We start from the raw sequence: 17,291 nt of genomic DNA, 5'->3' as shown, positions 1-17,291 counted from the left end.
AGGCAGGGCAGAGGGGAAGCAAGAGGAGAAGCTAATGGTCTGTGCAGATCTAAGCTCCATCTTCCCAATCCAAATGGAGCAGGACAGGCCATAACTATGGATCTGAAATCGGCAAAGTTCAAGTTAGACATAAGGAAGAACTTCCTAACAGGAAAGCTTCTTACCTGTGGAAAAATTTGTCTGCAGCATCGCTTCCTCCCAAGATCTCAACAAATAGGGGAAAGCCTCTTCCCTCTAGGCTGGGCTAAATACAATCCTGCCCAGAGGGAGAAAAAACAAATCCCCAAAGTCCAATTTGATAGGGAATGGTATGGTCCTCCAGCGGTTACTGAGCTACTTCTTCTAAAGGCTCTCCAAAGGTCATCCGGCTTGTTTTATTCCATTATGAAAATCTATTCTGTGGGGTGAGAATTAAAGCTCCCCTACACATACATGGAAAAGAAAATGGCCAACCAGTCCAGTGACTTTGCCAAGAAAACCCCAATGGGGTCACAGAGAGTTGGACATGACTGAAATGACTGAACTACATGCGCACACGTGTGCCCACATACGTATCTTTCTCAACCACACAACAGCGATAGTGGAAAGAACACCGGATCGGGAGTCAGGAGACCTGAGCTAAGTCTGCACTCTAAAGGTGTGACTAGCCTCATGACCATGGACAAGTCACTTCTTCATAGAGGGACTTTACGCATGAGCAATTTGGATTTTCTCATCTGAGAAGTGGTGATAATCATGCTAACACTGAGAGCAAAGGGGCAGAGTGGATAAAGGGTCAAGATGACTTGGGTTTGAGTCCCATTTCTGGCACTTGACACAAACTGTGTGTATGTTTATGACTTCACCTCTCTGTGATCTGGGCAACTCTCGGGGACAACGAGTTACAAGAGGAGCACTGGTAGAGGGAATTTCCTCATGTGGAAGTCCTCCATGTCAGTTCAATCATAGGTCCAGTCATTATCCTTACGACTCAGAGGCTTCTTGTGAAGTTAACACATTGTCAACCTTAAATGACACAACAACTGGAGACTGATCTCCCTTATCAAAAATGTTTCCTAGGAGCAGCTAGGTGGCTCACTGGACAGAGAGCTAGGTCTGGAAGCAGGTCCTGGGTTCAAATCTAGCCTCAGACACATCTTCTTTGTGTGATCCTGAGCAAGTCACTTAAAACTACTAGCCTAGTCCTTTCTTGTGCCTTGGAAGTGATACTTAGTACTGAAGGTAAAGGTTTAAAGAAAATGCTTCCTTTCATGCCTCACCTTCCTCAAGGACCCATAAGCCCACAATTATTTTCTCAAGAATGGAGTAAAATAAGTGTCATTCCCCCTAGAGCTTATTGTCTCTTTTTTCATAGAATCATATACTGAGGATTAGATAAGACCATTGAAGGCATCTAATCCAAACTCCTCATTTAACAGAGAGAGGTTAGGGCTGGACAATCCAGTAATTTGTCCAAGGTTATGCCAGTGATAGGTAGTGGGAGGCCTCATTCAAGGAAGGATCTTTTATCTCCAGAGCCAACTCTCTGCCCGCAACAAGCTGCCTCCTTCTGGTTCAATTCACTTGGTATTCATTCAGCCCTACTCTCATGCCAAGTGGCTTTCCACCCATCCTTTGATGTCCCTACTATATACAGAACAGAGACATCTCAACCAAGCCACAAGCATTTATTAAGCACCTACTCTGTGCCAAGCACCATGCTAGGCACTAGCAATACCAACAAAATGAACGAAACAATCCCAATTCATAGCAATTATCTTTATCTTTGAGAGCTAGACCTTTAAGAGCTGTCGTATTGCAGAGTTTAAAGCATCAGGAGATAGAGGGATAGTCGGGACTCAAGAAGACTCATTTTCCTGAATTCAAATCCAGCCTCAGACACCTAATAGCTGTGTGACCCTGGGCAAGCCTCTTAACCCTGTCTGCCTTAATTTCCTCATCTGAAAATGAGTTGGAGAAAGAAATGACAAACCACTCCAGTATCTTTGCCATGAAAACCCCAAATGGGTCACAAAGAATCTGAAACAACTGAACAACAGTAGAATTTCCCAGCAAGTAGGTGTTAGTTGCCTTAACCCAAATGTGAAAGCTAAAATGGAAGGAAGAAAACTATTATTTGTTAAGCTACTTTTATGTGCCAGGCACTATGTATGCTGTTTTACAAATATTACTTTATTTGATCATCACAACAACCCCGGAAGGTAGGTACTATTATTATATCCATTTTACAGTTGAGAAACTAAAGCAGAGCTAAATGATTTACACACAGCTTTAAGTAGCAAGTTCTTGTGGCTGGATTTGAACTCAGATCTTCCTGATTCAAGGCCTAGAACTCTATCTACTGTGCCACCTAGCTTTCTTTAGGATATGTCCCCTCTGGGTACCATTTAAAAAAGAATAAAATGTTTCTGTTTCCACCCCCATAATTCTTCTTTGCCTATGTAGTTGATGCTTGAGTAGTTGATTTGGAGTCAAAAGACCTGAGTTCAAATCTGAACTCTACCACTGAGGGACCTTTGAGAAATTATTTCACCATCAATTTTCTCCTTTTTTAAAATGGGGGGTTGGATTAGATAATCTAACAGCACTCCAAATTCTAGACTGCCCACCTCTTTTAACAAAACTAGAATATCCCTTCTGCACCTTGCCCTGTTCCCTGCTATCACCAATACTTTTGGTAAATGGTCTGTTATTTGTCCATCTGGCCAGGGCTGACACAAAGAAAGATCTTTTTCTCCCAGTCTGATACTTCCACAGCCCAAGCAGACATCCGGCTATAATTCTATGTCCCATTTCTCTCCCAGATTCTGAGGGCTCCTGCTAAATTCCAGACACTGCCTTGGAATCTGTCATCTCTTTGGGGGAGAACTCCACTCTAGGATTCAGCCTGGAGCTAGCTGAGATCGTCTGCCCTGCAGCTTAGAGTCAACAGGGACCAGCCAGGAAAAGCTCAGAAAAAGCCAACTTCACTGAGCACTAAGGACTAACTTCTTTTGGAGGAGTCTGGGGAAATTGTTTTGAGTTGGTAGAAAAAAGCACCCCAATGATCCTGAGTCCCTAAGAGTAGAAGTGTTGGCTTTCCATTCCAGGTGTTCTTACTGAGAAGGAGAGGTATTGCCCATCTGGGCTGTTCGATTTCTCGGGGCAGAATAATGATCAGATGGACCTAAGGGAGAGAGAAGAGGCTGGATGCCAAAAACATACTCCATATGTTCACTCCAAGAAAGGTGCTAAAAGCCCTAGAATGGGAAGCTAGGAACACAACTGACTTGTGCCTGAACCTGGGACCTCTTAGAGATCTCAAAACCTGCAGTACTCAGGCTGGAAAAGCTGAGGATAGCTTTCTAAGGCCCTCCCTAAAGAAGTAGGAGGCAATGGAATAGATTTACTCCTCTCTTGAGAGCCTGGGATAATCTTCCCTGTTGTCCAGTTCCAAGGAACTGCCCGTCATGGACATCTTAGCTCTACTGACCTTTCAAAAGCCCTTGGGGCTAATGCAATCTGGAAGCATGAAGGAGCAGCATCTCTTTTGATCATCAGATCAGAGATCTAGAGCTACAGGAGATCTCCAAGATTATCTAGTCTAATCACCTCATTTCACAGGAAACTGAGAGTACAGGTAAGTATCCAAAGTGGAATTTGAATCCAGGTCTTCTGACTCCAATGCCAGTGCTCCTTCTACTGAAGCATGACATTTACTCCAATAATCACTTCCCCTATCATTTGGGAAGAGCTATCCAAGGAAGGCCAGAGCCACACCCCAATGTCAAGGATACCCAGTCTTCCAAGAGTTTTTTTCTTCCAAAGCTTTGGACTTTCCCAATTTTACCTGCTCTGGAAGGAGAGAAATGGAGCTCCCTGGAGGGAAGACAGTGATTCCCCCAGAACTTGGGAAAGAGTATAGAGTGGGGGATAGAAATCTAGTCACTTATCCCTCCAACATCCTTCCTGGATAAAACCAATCTTTCCCCCTTCTGTACTTACCACTAGGAACCAGAATCAAAACCAGGGAGACTTGAGGGCAAACTCCTTTTCTTCTCCAGGATTTACGGTCTGGCCCAGCTGGACTGAGGTGTTACCCTAGCAGACTCTCCTTCACACTCCTCTTCCCCAGACCATCTCACCCCAACTCTGATGCTAAAAATGGTTCTCTGGTTTTCAACCTCTTTGTCTGGCCACAAATTATGTCTCTGAGGAGGCTTCCCCCCTGGGACACAACATTAGAGAGGCCCTTGGGAGAAGAGGGAGGGCCAGGATCAGAGGGTACCCTAAGGGACCCCTTACCAAGGAAATAAGGAATAAATATATGCCTTCATTGCCCCAAGCCCTGGGACCCCTAAATCAATCCCAGTTTAACTCCAAAAAATCTGTCGCCTTGCCCTGGACAACTGAAATATTACCTTGCCCTTCACTCATCAGAATCACACCCCATTTGAGACAAGCAGTCTTGCCCTCAACCACCCCTTAACCAGATGCTGAAGAAATGAAAATAGTGGTTCAGTGCCTATTTATGCCCCTCTAAATGGGAATCCCGTGACCTGTTGGCAGCTACAGCTAGGCTGTTTTCCCTGATACCCCCTTCCTATTCTGCTCCAACCTCCCCATTTTGTAAAGGGGGAAGCCAAAGCTCAGAGAGATGAGGTGACTTGCCCAGAGCCCCACAGGTAGTAAGTTGCAAGGTGGGAACTAAACCCAAGACCAGCACTCTTTCCTTTTCACTAACTACACCGTCCTCTCTGAAGAGGGAACTCATGGAATCCAGGTGACCAGAGCCAATGCTCTGAACCCCAGCTAACTGGGAAATCAAAATTTAGGAGGGCAAGGACATCTTGTCTTTTCGAGTTTAGACTGTGCCAGTCTTGAGAAGCCAACTGGATTTGGGACATACATCCTCATCTCTCCCAGCAGACGTAGAGAGTTCTGTTGGGGCTCAGCAAATGACTTGGAGAGAGGGATGGACCAGAGAGGATGCCTTCGGGTGCACCTCTACGATGGAGGGGACATCACCGAGTCTGCTCCAGGCAATGGGGCGCTGAGAGCAAGCTGCTGCCCAGCAGTGCCCCCAGAGCAGGAGGAGAGGAGCCAAAGGAGAAAGGAAGGAAATGAGAGTTCAGTACTCACAGGTACGCCGTCAGGGGGTTCAGGTTCCCAGGCACCGCGGAAAGTCCCAGCTCCGAGCAGTCTACCGACAGCATGATGCGGTCCTCCTCGCAGTGGCACGGAGCCGGGCAGGCAGGCGCTGGCCCCGGCTGGGGGGTCCCGGCGTGGCACACGACAGCGTAGAGCCACACAGCCCAGAGCGAGGCCAGTGTGGGCATCTTGGCGGCCGGCAGGTTGAAGGGCACCTGACGGGCACGGCGGGCAAAGTTCCCTTGCAAGCCCTCTCCCTCTCCGCAGCCCAGCCAGCCTCCGATCCCGGGCGGTCTCCCTCCCTGTCGCGACAGGCTCAGCCTCGGGCTGAGCTGAGCTCGGCGGCGGCGGCGGCGGCGGCTCGGCGGGCGCAGCGCGTGGGGACGGCGCAGTCAGAGAGGGGCAGGCATTGTTGAGTGATCTTCGTTCTGGAGTTTCACGGGCTGGGCTTGCCAAGGGAGGGAGACACAGGCGGAGGAGGAGTCAAGGAAAGTTTCTACTCTCTGGCTCGCTCCCGTCTCCCTCCTGCCTTTCTAGCTGGCAGGAATTTCATTGAAGAAAGGGGAAAGGGGAAAAAAAGCCAAGAAGAAGAAAAAAAAACACCTTAAGGGAAAGGCATAGGAAACCGAGGATCTCAGCGACCTGCACTTGTCTGGAGACGGGAATCCAGGGAGGTGAGGGCAACGCGCGGACCTCAGGGAGATGGGTTGCTGCTGCTACGGCTGCTGCCCACTGGAGGGCTAAGGGATACCCAGAAGGGGGGCCCTGAAAGCCCAAGGCCAGAGAGTTATTATTCAGAGCTCGAAGGGACCTTCGATGGCTCTTGAAGGCAAGGACTCGGGACCAATGACTTCGCCTAAGCAGTGTAAAAGGAAGCGGCTACTCTGCGGCGCTGATGCCATGGACAGACTGTCTCGGCCCATTTCTGGACCTGTTTCATGGAGTGCCCAGCACGGGGCTCTCAGCAGAGGGTTGATCTATACAAATGGAGATCGCCTGCCTTGTGGTCTCAATGAAGTCTATTTCACGGGACAGGAAGCTCAAGCCCAGAGAGGGGCAAGACTGAGGATCGGACTGCTGAGGGCTGCAACTGGAATCCAAGTTCTCTGAGCCCACATTCATTGAGTTGGAGAGGAAAGGGAAAAGTTCTCCTGATACCCTAGATGGGAGCAATCCTGAAAAGGTTCACGTCTCTCCTAAGTTTGTTTAATACTTTGTAAAATAGATGGTTTGGAAAGGGAGGGGAAAATCTATTTTTGTACATTAAAATAAAAAGAAAGAAATGAAATCAAACAAACGAATGAGTGAGTTGGCCTAGATGATCCCAAGGATCCTTTCCACTTTTAGCATTCTAAGTTCGTAGTTGACGCTATAGTCTTCATGGGGCTATGGCTGGCCAAGAACAGAACCCCCTTCATAAAGGAGGCACCTTTGATACCAAATGCTGTATTTAGAACTAGAGGTAATTAAATTCAATCCTTTCCCTTTACATATGAGAAAACTGAGGTCCAGATTGGGGAAGTTAACTTCCATAAGCCACACAGAAAATGGTAGAGGGGCTTTGAACCCAGAGCCTTTTTCCTTATGACTCCAAAATCAGAAGTAGCCATAGGATCATAGGTTTAAGACCTGCAAAGGACCTCAGAGGCAACCTCATTTGGTTTGATCATCTTTCAGATAATGAAACTGAGGTCCAGAGGGTTAAGCAACTTAAGATAATGTGAGTTCTGAGTAAAAAAAAAAAAGTAGAGGAATCAGGATTTGAACCCAGGTCCTCTGACTCCAAATCCAAGTTTCTAATGTCCTGAAATAATGGCTCTACTGTCAACTCTCCCTGGGAAATGGAAAATCTTTTCCTGTTGCCACCTCTTTCCTCTGTCCCCCCCCCACACACACACACCTGTGCCAGTATTCTACTTCCCTAGGGGAGGGGAAGAGACAAACATTTATTAAATACCTACTACATACTTAAAGACAAGACTCCCCTTCCTTACTCTTGGAGAATCCTAAATTCACTGGTCTCAGTGGGTTGGGAGAATGTTAGAGGAGAGAGAAACAAAGTGAAATGCCAGTTAGCTGCAGCAGATTGGGTTGAGTTAAACTGAAAAGGGGGGAAAAAACAACCCAACAACAATAACAAAAAAAAGCTGGTTGAGCTCCACCTAGGGGCTCAGGTCTTTCCCTACAACCTGGTTTGAAGAATTATGAAATCATTTTTTCTCTTTTTTTTTTCTTGCTTGCTTACTTTTTGTTTTTGCAAGGAGTTGCTGAGGGGTATCTGTAAAGGAGGCAGAAGGAGCCTGGGTCTCAGACCCCTACATTCTCTCCTCAGTTTGATCATAGGTAGGTTTTTCTTTTCTTTCTTTCTTTTTTTTTTGTAAACCCTTACCTTCCATCTGTATCAATTTGAAGACAGAAGATTGACATGATCTAGACAACTGGAATTAAGTGACCTGCCAGGGTCAGCTCAGAAGTGTCTGAGGCCAGATTTGAACTCACATGCCCCCAATACCAGGCATGATTCTCTATCCAGCTGCTTTTCAAGCTCTTCCTCCTTCTTTTCAGGGGCTTTGTGAGAGACACTCTGAGACCCAGCTGATGGTGTGGAGGGGGGAAGGAGGTCCTTTCCAATGTAATCTGGTTCCTTATCAATGCTCAGGTGGGGCTTGAGGAAAAGTGGTGTCCCCAAATTCCAACATAATCAGGACCAGAGTGAACAAACACTATCTCTTACATTATCTATGCTGTGGCCCAGCCTTTCTATCTCACCAACCTCCTTCATCCCCATCATCTGTGAAATGGAAAATCCCCCTCTGCTCTTACTCCTTTGGGATTAACTCTAGCCTCCAACCTACCCTGATCTTCTCCATCATCCTTTGCTACCAATCATCCTACCTTCCCAGGAGAGGGAAGAAAGGAAACTAACATCTGTTAAGCACCTACTATGTGTCAGACACATACTAAGCTGTTGATCCTCACAACAACCATTGGGAGAGAGAGGTCATTGCTTTATTTTGTTTATTTGTTTCAGTTGTAGGATTCTTCAAGACTTCATCTGGAGTTTTCTTGGCAAAGGTATTGGAGTGGTATATCTTTTCCTTCTCCAGCTCATTTTATAGATGAGGAAACTGAGGAAAACAGGGTTTAGTGACTTGCCCATTGTCACCCACCTAGGAAGTATCTGAATCCAGATTTGAATTCAGGTCTTTCTGACTTCAGGTCTAACACTCTACCCACCGTGCCACCTATCCCAATTTTGTAATTGAAGAAATGGAGGCAGATTAAGTGATGTACCAGGGTTACACAGCTGAGTAAGTGTCTGAGGCTGAACTTGAACTCTACTCAAGGTCCAGTGCTCTACCAACTGCTCCCCTGCTCCTAACCCCACCCCACCAGGTAAAAGGAAGTATTAGTGAGAGAAAAATCCCAGAGTTTTTATCACAAGATCATAGGTCCAGAGCTAGAAGAGACCTTAGAAGTCATTGAATTCAACCCCCTCATTTTAAAGATGGGAAACCCGAGGCACAATTAGTCACTTAACTATCTGAGGCAGGAACTGAAGCCAGATCTTCATGACTCCAAACTCAGTATTCCATAAACTCCACCATGTTGTTTGTTTAACACTTTCTGACTCAGTCTCCATATTTCCATCCCAGAACTGCAGGAACAGAATAACCAAAGGAGGAATGAGGAGCCAAGAAGGCCAAGATGGCAGCCAGGCCCTGGGGCAGAGAAGCCAAGCATTCATCTTCAGGGAGATCTGTAGATTGATATGGGATGTTAGAGTTCTCAGTTTATTATGGAATTATCCCTCCCCACCCCATATTCCTCACCAATCCAGTATATGAAGACTTTGGGATTTTACCATCCATATTGGCACTCCATCAAACACCCAAACCACTTAGTTTCTCAATCTACTAACTTCCCATGACCTACTCTCCACCTCACGTCAAGACACAGCAACTCACAGATAATCACAGCCTTGATCTTGCTCTCTCCCACAAATATACTACCTCCATGTTCAAGAATCCCAAGCCCCTTTATCTGACCATAATCTGCTAACTTTCCACCTCTCCCTGTGCCTTCCCATACCAAACCCTATTCCTCATCCACACTGCAACTTCCAATCCTTCCACCCTCTGCTCTCTCAGGCACTGCACTAACCATTTTTTTTTCTTTTCCCCATCTCCACTCTAAACTGTCCTCTTGAGTCCCTGGCCCCCTTATCATAGCCCTGATTGTGGACTGCCAAGCCTCACCCTTGGATCCCTCCCATCATTTATTGCCTTCCCTTCTATACAAATACTAAGCAAAGATGCAGAAAAGCACACAATGCTTCTGACTGAGTCACCATAGATTTACATTACACAACCTTAACTATGCCCTCCTAACTGCTAGGCAGTCCTACCATACCTCCCTTCTCTACTCACTATCCTTCCCTCCACAGTGGCTTTTCCGAACCTTTTCATCCTCCTCAAACCTCCCATAGTTCCCTCTCTCAGCTTGAAAACCTTGACATATTTAACAGAAAGAACTGAGGTCACTCACTATTACCTCCATCTTCTCTTCATTTCCTCACCTCAGACATCACTCAGATGTCTTCTACCACTGTTTAATCCTTCACTCCTGTCTTACAAAAAGAAACTTCCCTGTTCTTTCCAAAGCTAACCCAAGCATCTGTACAAGCAACCCCATTTCATCCTGTCTTCAACAAATTGTCCTTACTATCATCCTCTCTCTCTCTCTCTCTCTCTCTCTCTCTCTCTCTCTCTCACACACACACACACACACACACACTTCTGTTTACTGGCTTCTTCTTTACTGCCTACAAATACTCCCACATCTTTCCTGACCTCAACAAAACCCTTATTTGATCCCTCTAGTCTTGCCACTGTCCTATATCTCTCTAGCCCTTTGTGACCAAATCATTGAAAAGGCTGACTACAAACAGGTGCCTCTATTTTCCCTCCTCTTACTCTCTTCTTAAGCCCCTACAAACTGGCTTCCAAACTTCTTACTCCACTGAGGCTGCCCTCCTTAGTTACCAATGATCTCCTAGTTGTCAAATCCAGTGACCTTTTCTCAATACTAATCCTTCTTGATCTCTCAGTAGCCTTTGATACCTATTCCCCCTCTGCACCTTCTCTCTAGGTCTTTAGGACACCTCTCTCTCTCTCTCTCTCTCTCTCCTCTCTCTCTCTCTCTCTCTCTCTCTCTCTCTCTCTCTCTCTCTCTCTCTCTCTCTCTCTCTCTCTCTCTCTCTCTCTCTCTCTCTCTCTCTCTCTCTCTCTCTCTCTCTCTCTCTCTCTCTCTCTCTCTCTCTCTCTCTCTCTCTCTCTCTCTCTCTCTCTCTCTCTCTCTCTCTCTCTCTCTCCTTTTCCTATCTGACTGCTTTCTCTTTCTCCTTTTATGGATCCTCATCCAGGTCATGCCCACTAACCACAGGTGTTGCATCCTGGACTCCCTTCTCTTCTCCCTCTATATTACTTTACTTGATTATCTTATCAACTCCCATGGATTTCATGATGGTCACGGAGCTGATGATTCTCAGATCGACTTATCCTGCCCTGCACTCTTTGCTGACCTCTAGTGTCCCACCTCCAACTGCCTTTCAGACATCTCAAACTGGATGTCCATCTTAAACATGTCCTAAACTGATCTCATCTTTCACTCTAAACCCTCCCCCTATTGCTATTGGAGACTCTACCATCTTTCCAGTCCCTCAGGATTGCAGCCTAATTGTCATCCTGGATTCCTCTCTTTCATCCCCATATCCATCTGGCTTGCCAAGGACTATTGCAAGGACTTTGCAATGTCTCTCAAATATGCTGCCTTCTCTCCTCTGACACTGCTGCTATTTTGGTGCAGGCCCTCTTCAGCTTGTGCCTGGAATTTTTGTTTATTTGTTTGATTTCTTTTTATTTTTAAAATTTGTTTAATTTTAGAACTTATTCCCAGATATCTCAGCCTCTCCCTCTCCTCCCCATAGCATAGAAGGTATCAGTCCAACAAAAAGATGTGTAGACAGAGATTGATTGTATATTTCATATTTTCAGTTCATTCTCTGGAGGTGAACATTCGCAAGTTAGTCTTCAGATATTAATTCTATAGTTGGATATAATGTTCTCCTGGTTCCACTCTTCACTGTTTTCTTCAAGTCCTTCCAAAATTAACCTGCTCATTGTTTCCTATGGCACAAAAACATTCCATCACAATCATACACCACAATCTCATCCAGTCACTCCCCAAATGATGGACATCCTCCCTACCTCCAGTTCCCTGCCACAAATCGAGCAGCCATAAATATCCTGGAATATAGAGGTTCTTTTCCCCCTTCCCTGACCTTTTTGAGAAACAGACCCAGGAATGGTACCACTTGGTCTCTACAGCTCTCTAGCATAATTCCAAATTGGTCTCCAAAATGACTGGATCAATCTGAAGCTCCACCAACAATGTATTAGTGTCCTCTCATGCTGGATTATCATGTGAAGTGATCCAAAGGTTCATAGATTCTTTGTATTAAGATCTATTTTTAAGCAACTTTAGGGGAAGATGTTGCCAGTCACCTGAATCAGGAAAACAGATCTGTTGGGGGGAAATGCTGTAAGGACCATCATGATCCAGATGGCCTAGGAAGATGACACCAACAGAAGATATCCCTCGAATTCAGCCATATATCATGAGACTCTGAATAAACCTTGGATATAACTGAACTGTGGGTTGAATCAACCACCCCTTTATAGTCTTCTTCAAGCACTAATATTTTATTTTGATTGTAAACCCTTGAGCCAAAAAGGGAAATGCTCCTAATGGCTCCTTGTCAATGCATCTATCAATCATTTTTAATATGTTAATAAACATCCAATATAGTTAGACCCTCCATGAAATATATGATACCTTGGGGCCCTGAGGCATCCTAGGGAGAAAATCTTGAACTGTATAGATATATGTGGAATAATTCATTGAGAAGACAAATATGTCTCCCATTGATTCAGAAGGGGTACTGTGAAGGATTAATATTAATCTGTGCCCTTTTGGGCCCCCAAGACCACTTTTTGATTTTAAAGCAAGATCATCTTAGGACTAAAACACTGGATTGTATCTCCCCTTATGCCATGGGTGGAGTCCTCCCTCCTTTTGTCCACCATACTAGGAGATGTGGTACCTGTTCTGTATAGCCATTCTAAAAGCCACGTGATTACTCTGGTTTTCTGGAAAACCCACCGCTTGTCCTGAGTGAAATTTATGTCTTCCAATCAGAGGCTCAGGAAAGGGATATCATGAGGATCATAAACTGGCAGGAGGGATAGGAAGTCACCCTCTTCCCTTGGAACCATGAACTCAAGAAGGTGCACAGGCTAGCTCAGTCTGCTGGAAGAGAAGGCTAAAAAAGCTAGCCACATATCTTCCTAAAGTGCAAGTTAACCCCCGCACCCCATTCAATAAACTCCAGTGGGTCCCTATTGCCTCCAGGAGCAAATATAAAATATTCCATTTGGCATTCAAAGCTCTAATTCGCCATTCCCAGGTTTCTAGTCTTCTTACACCTTATACCTATGTACATACTCTTCAATATTCCAAAATAAGACGCTCCATCTATGGCACCAAGTATTTTTTTCTGGCTGTCCCCTGTGCCTAAAATCCTCTCCCTTTTTATCTCTGCCTCCTGGATTCCTTCAAGTCTCTGCCAAAATCTGGCTTTCTGTAAGAAGCTTTTCCTAACACCTCTTCACTTCCTCTATAAATGATTTCCTGTTTATTGTGGATAGAGCATGCTTTGCTTGTAATTACTGTAAGTTCCTTGAGGGGACTGGCTTCTGTTCCCAGCCCCTTAGTAGAGTGCCTGACACATAGTAGGTGTTTGATAAATGTGAGTGATTGATTTCAATATCCCATCCAAGAATTTTTCTCCTCTCATTCAGTCTTGCTACCAGGATGCACCTTTCCTAGAGTAGGCAGACTGGGGTCGTGGGACATATCTGTCCATCTCCAGGAGTCACAAACCCCTCTGCCTCTACCTCCTCACACTGAGTAACCAGTGGCCACAGAGCCTTAGAGCAGGGAATCTCCATGTCTCCTTCCATGGTCGTTGTCATCCTTTGGACTCAGAGGTCCAAAATGACATGATGACACATCAACAGGTCCTAAAGTCTCACCACCACAGAGATTCCAAGAAAGATGTTATAACTGTGACTACAGGCAGCTATCTCCCTAGCCCAACAGAGACAAGGGTCACAGATGCAAGGCACTGACAGAGAGGGGGGCAGCTAGGTGCCAAGCAGCTGTGAGTCACTTAATGCCTAGTCCTGACCGCTCTTCTGCCTGAGAAGTGATGGACAGAAAATAAGGGTTAATAAAACAAAACAAAAAGAACGTAAGGAAGGTCCCAGTATAGAAGGTGAAACTCATCCCAGAAGGTCATGGGCCAGGTGGGGCAGGTATGGATACATTTGATCTAAATCATTAGAATTAGAATCATTGCCTCAAGGAAGGCCATACTAATTTTATTAAGGTTATCTATCTTCAAGTGGCCACTCATTCCTTCCTTTCAGCAACCCCATTTGGAATCTCCAATTTCGCCAGCACTTCCCAGCTCCCCCCTCTTCCCCTTCACTTAGAAATAAGAACGTAGACCCTTCCTATTCTCTTCACTCGATTAATCCCTGGTTCTGATTTCCTCTCCCAGCCCCAACATGAGCTAAGAGGAAAGGGGAAGAACAGGTGACAAAATACACCCAGCCGTGGCTTTGGATCATCTGTGTTTATTTCCAGAAGCCCACAGCAACTTCATATTTCTGGGGACCGGATGTGGAGACCATCCCCACAGCGGGAGTCAGGTGAGACCCAACCACACTGGCTGAGCCAAATCCAATCTGAATCCAAAGCAGCGGGGCTCCAAAACTCTTGGGCAGCTGGACCCCTTTCCTTAGGTTTGCCCGTTGGCCAGGGCACTGCCCACACAGCCATAGAGGTAAATGTACTGGTCCTGGGGAAAGGGGAGAAGGAGAAGGGTCTGAGCAGGGCAGGAAAAGCCAAGGGCCAAGGGAAGAAGTCTGGGGCACAGCAGCTTCTTGATTTATAAAATGAAAGGGGGGTGGACTATGAATTTCTCAAGTTCCTTCTAGCTTTCAACCCAAGATGCCCTCCTAGTCAGTCTTCCCCGGGTCTCAGAAGGCACCCTGCAGAAGAGGAGCTGAGGTGGTCAGCAACATCACCTGGTGCCCATCTTCAGCTGCTGGTGCCCAGACTTCTGCCCTTATCAATGTCCCTGAGATGGTGCCCACCCACAGCTCTCACCAGTGTGGTGTCATGGAGCCACAGGCTCGTGCCAACTGCAGAACCACACCAAAGATATCCACTGAGTTCTGGGACTCTGCCTGCTGTAGCAGCCGCTCCAGGGCCAAGAGCATCCCCAACTGGACCATTCCTGAGCTGCAAGAGGGATGGGGAAGGAAGCCATTCATCTCACCCCCTAAACTAGGCACCCTGCCTGGTTTCAAATCACAGTGCCTGATGCATAGTAGGCACTTAGTAAATGTTTGTTGAATGGCTGTGAGGTGGGAGAATGAGCCCTATTTCTTTCTTTGTATTTATATCACAGTGCCTAGGAGAGTCCCTAGCTCATACTAAGACCTTAATAGACACTTGGTGATTGATGGGTGAGAAGGGGATACTGGGTACACGGGACCCATTTAAGAGATGAGCACAAGTGAAGCCCTGAGTGGTTAAGGGGATTCGTGCCAGGTAAGGGAGAAGACCCAGAAGTGAAATACAGATCTAACATCCTCTCCTTTCTAACCCTCTCCATCCCCACCCATTTTTCATTGGTACCTGGAGTAGACGAGCACTGTGGCCGGCTTTTGCTCTTGACCCGGGAGCAGCACTGGCCCACCGTTGCCAGGAAGGGCAATAGCGTCTGGACTGGGGGCTCCTGCCCGCATTCCCAGCATGGGAACCGTAGTTGCTGTACTTGGAGTTCCTTTCCTTTCTTCTCCTGGGAGCCCAAGATGGAAGTGGGGAGGTGGAAAGTGAGAGACCCCTACTGCCTCTCTAGACCTCTCCTTCCTTCCCATCTGTGGGCAATGGTGGAAGAGGGAATTTGGGACCCAGATCTGGGCTGTCTCCTTCCTGCTCCCCAAGGAGGACCCTCACCTCACCCAGACTCTTGAGGCACCTACATGTTTGACACTCAGATGAAGACAAGACCACCCTGCCACATCACTCTCTGCCACCCAGTGGACAGTCAATGCTTCGGTGCAGATGGGCTGCTCCACCGATGGCCACCATTCCTGCATGTATAGTGCCACTCCAGTGCCCACTCATGGGGATGCCAATGCCACCACCCAGGCCCCTGCCAAACCAGATCCCTCACCCTCACCCTCCACCACATTACCATCCTTCCTTCTGCTTCCCCCACCAAGCTCCTCACCTCATTCTGAGTACCCAACGGGCACAAGGAGACTAGAACATGGGCACCGTGCTCCCACACCAACTGCCAGAACTCTTCGGCCTTTGCAGGACCTGACAATGCTACTTGGTCTCGGCCAGAAGGCCCCCCCTGTGGGAGAACCCGACTGAGACTATCCCCTGTAACCCCCAAGAAATTGCCAATCCTATACCAAGGAGCTTCCAACAACCTTAAGTGCCCCTATCTCCCCATTCCCAATCACACACCCTGACAATCCTAGCACCAGGCAACATGGGAGCAAGGGAGGAAGGCAAGGAAAAGAGACGAGGGGCAAAGAACATGGGGAGACACAGGGGGTGGGCAACATCTCACTGGAAAGAGCCAAGCCTGGACAGAGTCAACAGGACTCTGCTCTAGAGGGGAAAACTTCACTCTCCATCGCTCATCTGTAGAGAAAGAGGGAAAGGACTGGTTAGGAGACCGGAGGGAGCAGCTCTTTACCTATAAATCTCCATGCTGACTGGGGCAGGGGGCACTCAATCAAGCCAAGTCAGCATGGCATCAGAGAAATAAAAGACCTGGGCTCCGTATATGGCTCTTCTACTTACTAGCTAGGTGACCTCACTCAAATAAGTCACTTCCCTTCCTGAACCTCATTTTCCTCATCTGTAAAATGAAAACGAGAAAGTCTGTCTTTTTCCAACATCTTTCCCCAACACTTTATTGTGCCAGGTTCTTGAGAACTTGGTCTTTGGTCCCACCAAAGTTGGAAATGCTCCCTCACCTTACAGCATGGGTCTGGGGGAGGAGGGGGTCCTGTCATCTGATGGCCAAGTCTAGCTAACAAGAGAGATTCTGCAAAGACATTCTAGAAACTGCAATATAACACTCCAGGTTGCAAAACTGAAGATCTATAGAATTCCTAGAAAGAAATCATCCAAATGGCCAGAATTACACACCAGAAGCTTGTTAACCTTCATAAAATAACAAATGGTAAATCCTAGAACTATAGATACAAACTTAAAAATATCTTTTTTAAAGTCCTTACCTTTGTCTTAGAATGAATATTAAGTATTGATTCCAAAACAGAAAGGTGGTTAGGGCAAGGCAGTTGAGGTTAAGTGACTTGCCAAGGATCACACAGATAAGAAGTATCTGAGGCCACATTTGAACCCAGATCCTCCCAACTTGCAAAACCTAGATGTTTATCGATTGTGCTACCTGAGATCTCAATCCATCAAATGTCCTACCACTGGAGCATCATCACAGACAAAACTGCTACCCACAACCTCCTGAACATAACACAGATGCACAAAAACTTAAATTTTTTATAAAAAAAATTTTTAATAAGCCTGACATATTGGATTCACCTAATGACCCATCTAAGGGGGATGAAAAGCTCTCCAAATAGAGAGACCTAGCTGAAGTCAAGAGTCTGTGGGAAAGGAACAAAGGACATTTAACCCCATGAGGCCATAGAAGATGAATGAAACTTATTCAATTATTTTTACAAGGGTTGTTTTGTTTTCCTTTTTAATAGGAGGAAGGTAGGAGGGAGGAAAAATAGATTTTCGCTAATAAAAAAGGATTAAATTTGCTTAGAATAATCAAAGGAAGGGTTAGAGGCTGGAGCTGTGTTTTCTTGGTGTCTATACCAGGAGAATTTCCTCTATCGATGTGGGTCAGCACTTTTGTTGACTTGCTCATAGTCATTTAGAGTTAACCAAAATGGCTCTGGTTTGGAGGCCAGATC

General features: G+C 46.2%; 2 protein-coding genes across 3 annotated transcripts in view; both read right to left on the bottom strand.

Annotated features, from left to right (window-relative positions):
- LGR6 (leucine rich repeat containing G protein-coupled receptor 6) overlaps positions 1–6,068 on the bottom strand; it is a 167,799-nt gene extending 161,731 nt beyond the window's left edge. Inside the window, exon 1 of one of the 2 annotated variants that reach the window (XM_001368959.3) lies at positions 5,122–6,068. In XM_001368959.3, the coding sequence (XP_001368996.1) occupies positions 5,122–5,318 (197 nt within the window). In that variant the 5' untranslated portion in view covers positions 5,319–6,068. The remainder of the gene's footprint in view (positions 1–5,121) is intronic. The other variant, XM_007481144.2, reaches the window with a different exon arrangement.
- Positions 6,069–13,876: 7,808 nt separating this feature from the next.
- Positions 13,877–17,291, bottom strand: part of LOC100014704 (receptor-type tyrosine-protein phosphatase V-like) — a 35,195-nt gene continuing 31,780 nt past the window's right edge. The window contains 5 exon segments of the mRNA XM_056814618.1: positions 13,877–14,562; positions 14,962–15,124; positions 15,309–15,419; positions 15,560–15,688; positions 15,911–15,984. Of these exon segments, the coding sequence (XP_056670596.1) occupies positions 14,438–14,562; positions 14,962–15,124; positions 15,309–15,419; positions 15,560–15,688; positions 15,911–15,984 (602 nt within the window). The 3' untranslated portion in view covers positions 13,877–14,437.

The sequence above is a fragment of the Monodelphis domestica genome, chromosome 2 (assembly GCF_027887165.1).
Source record: "Monodelphis domestica isolate mMonDom1 chromosome 2, mMonDom1.pri, whole genome shotgun sequence".
Classification (NCBI taxonomy): Eukaryota; Metazoa; Chordata; class Mammalia; order Didelphimorphia; family Didelphidae; genus Monodelphis; species Monodelphis domestica.
This window is presented reverse-complemented; position numbering and strand designations above follow the sequence as displayed.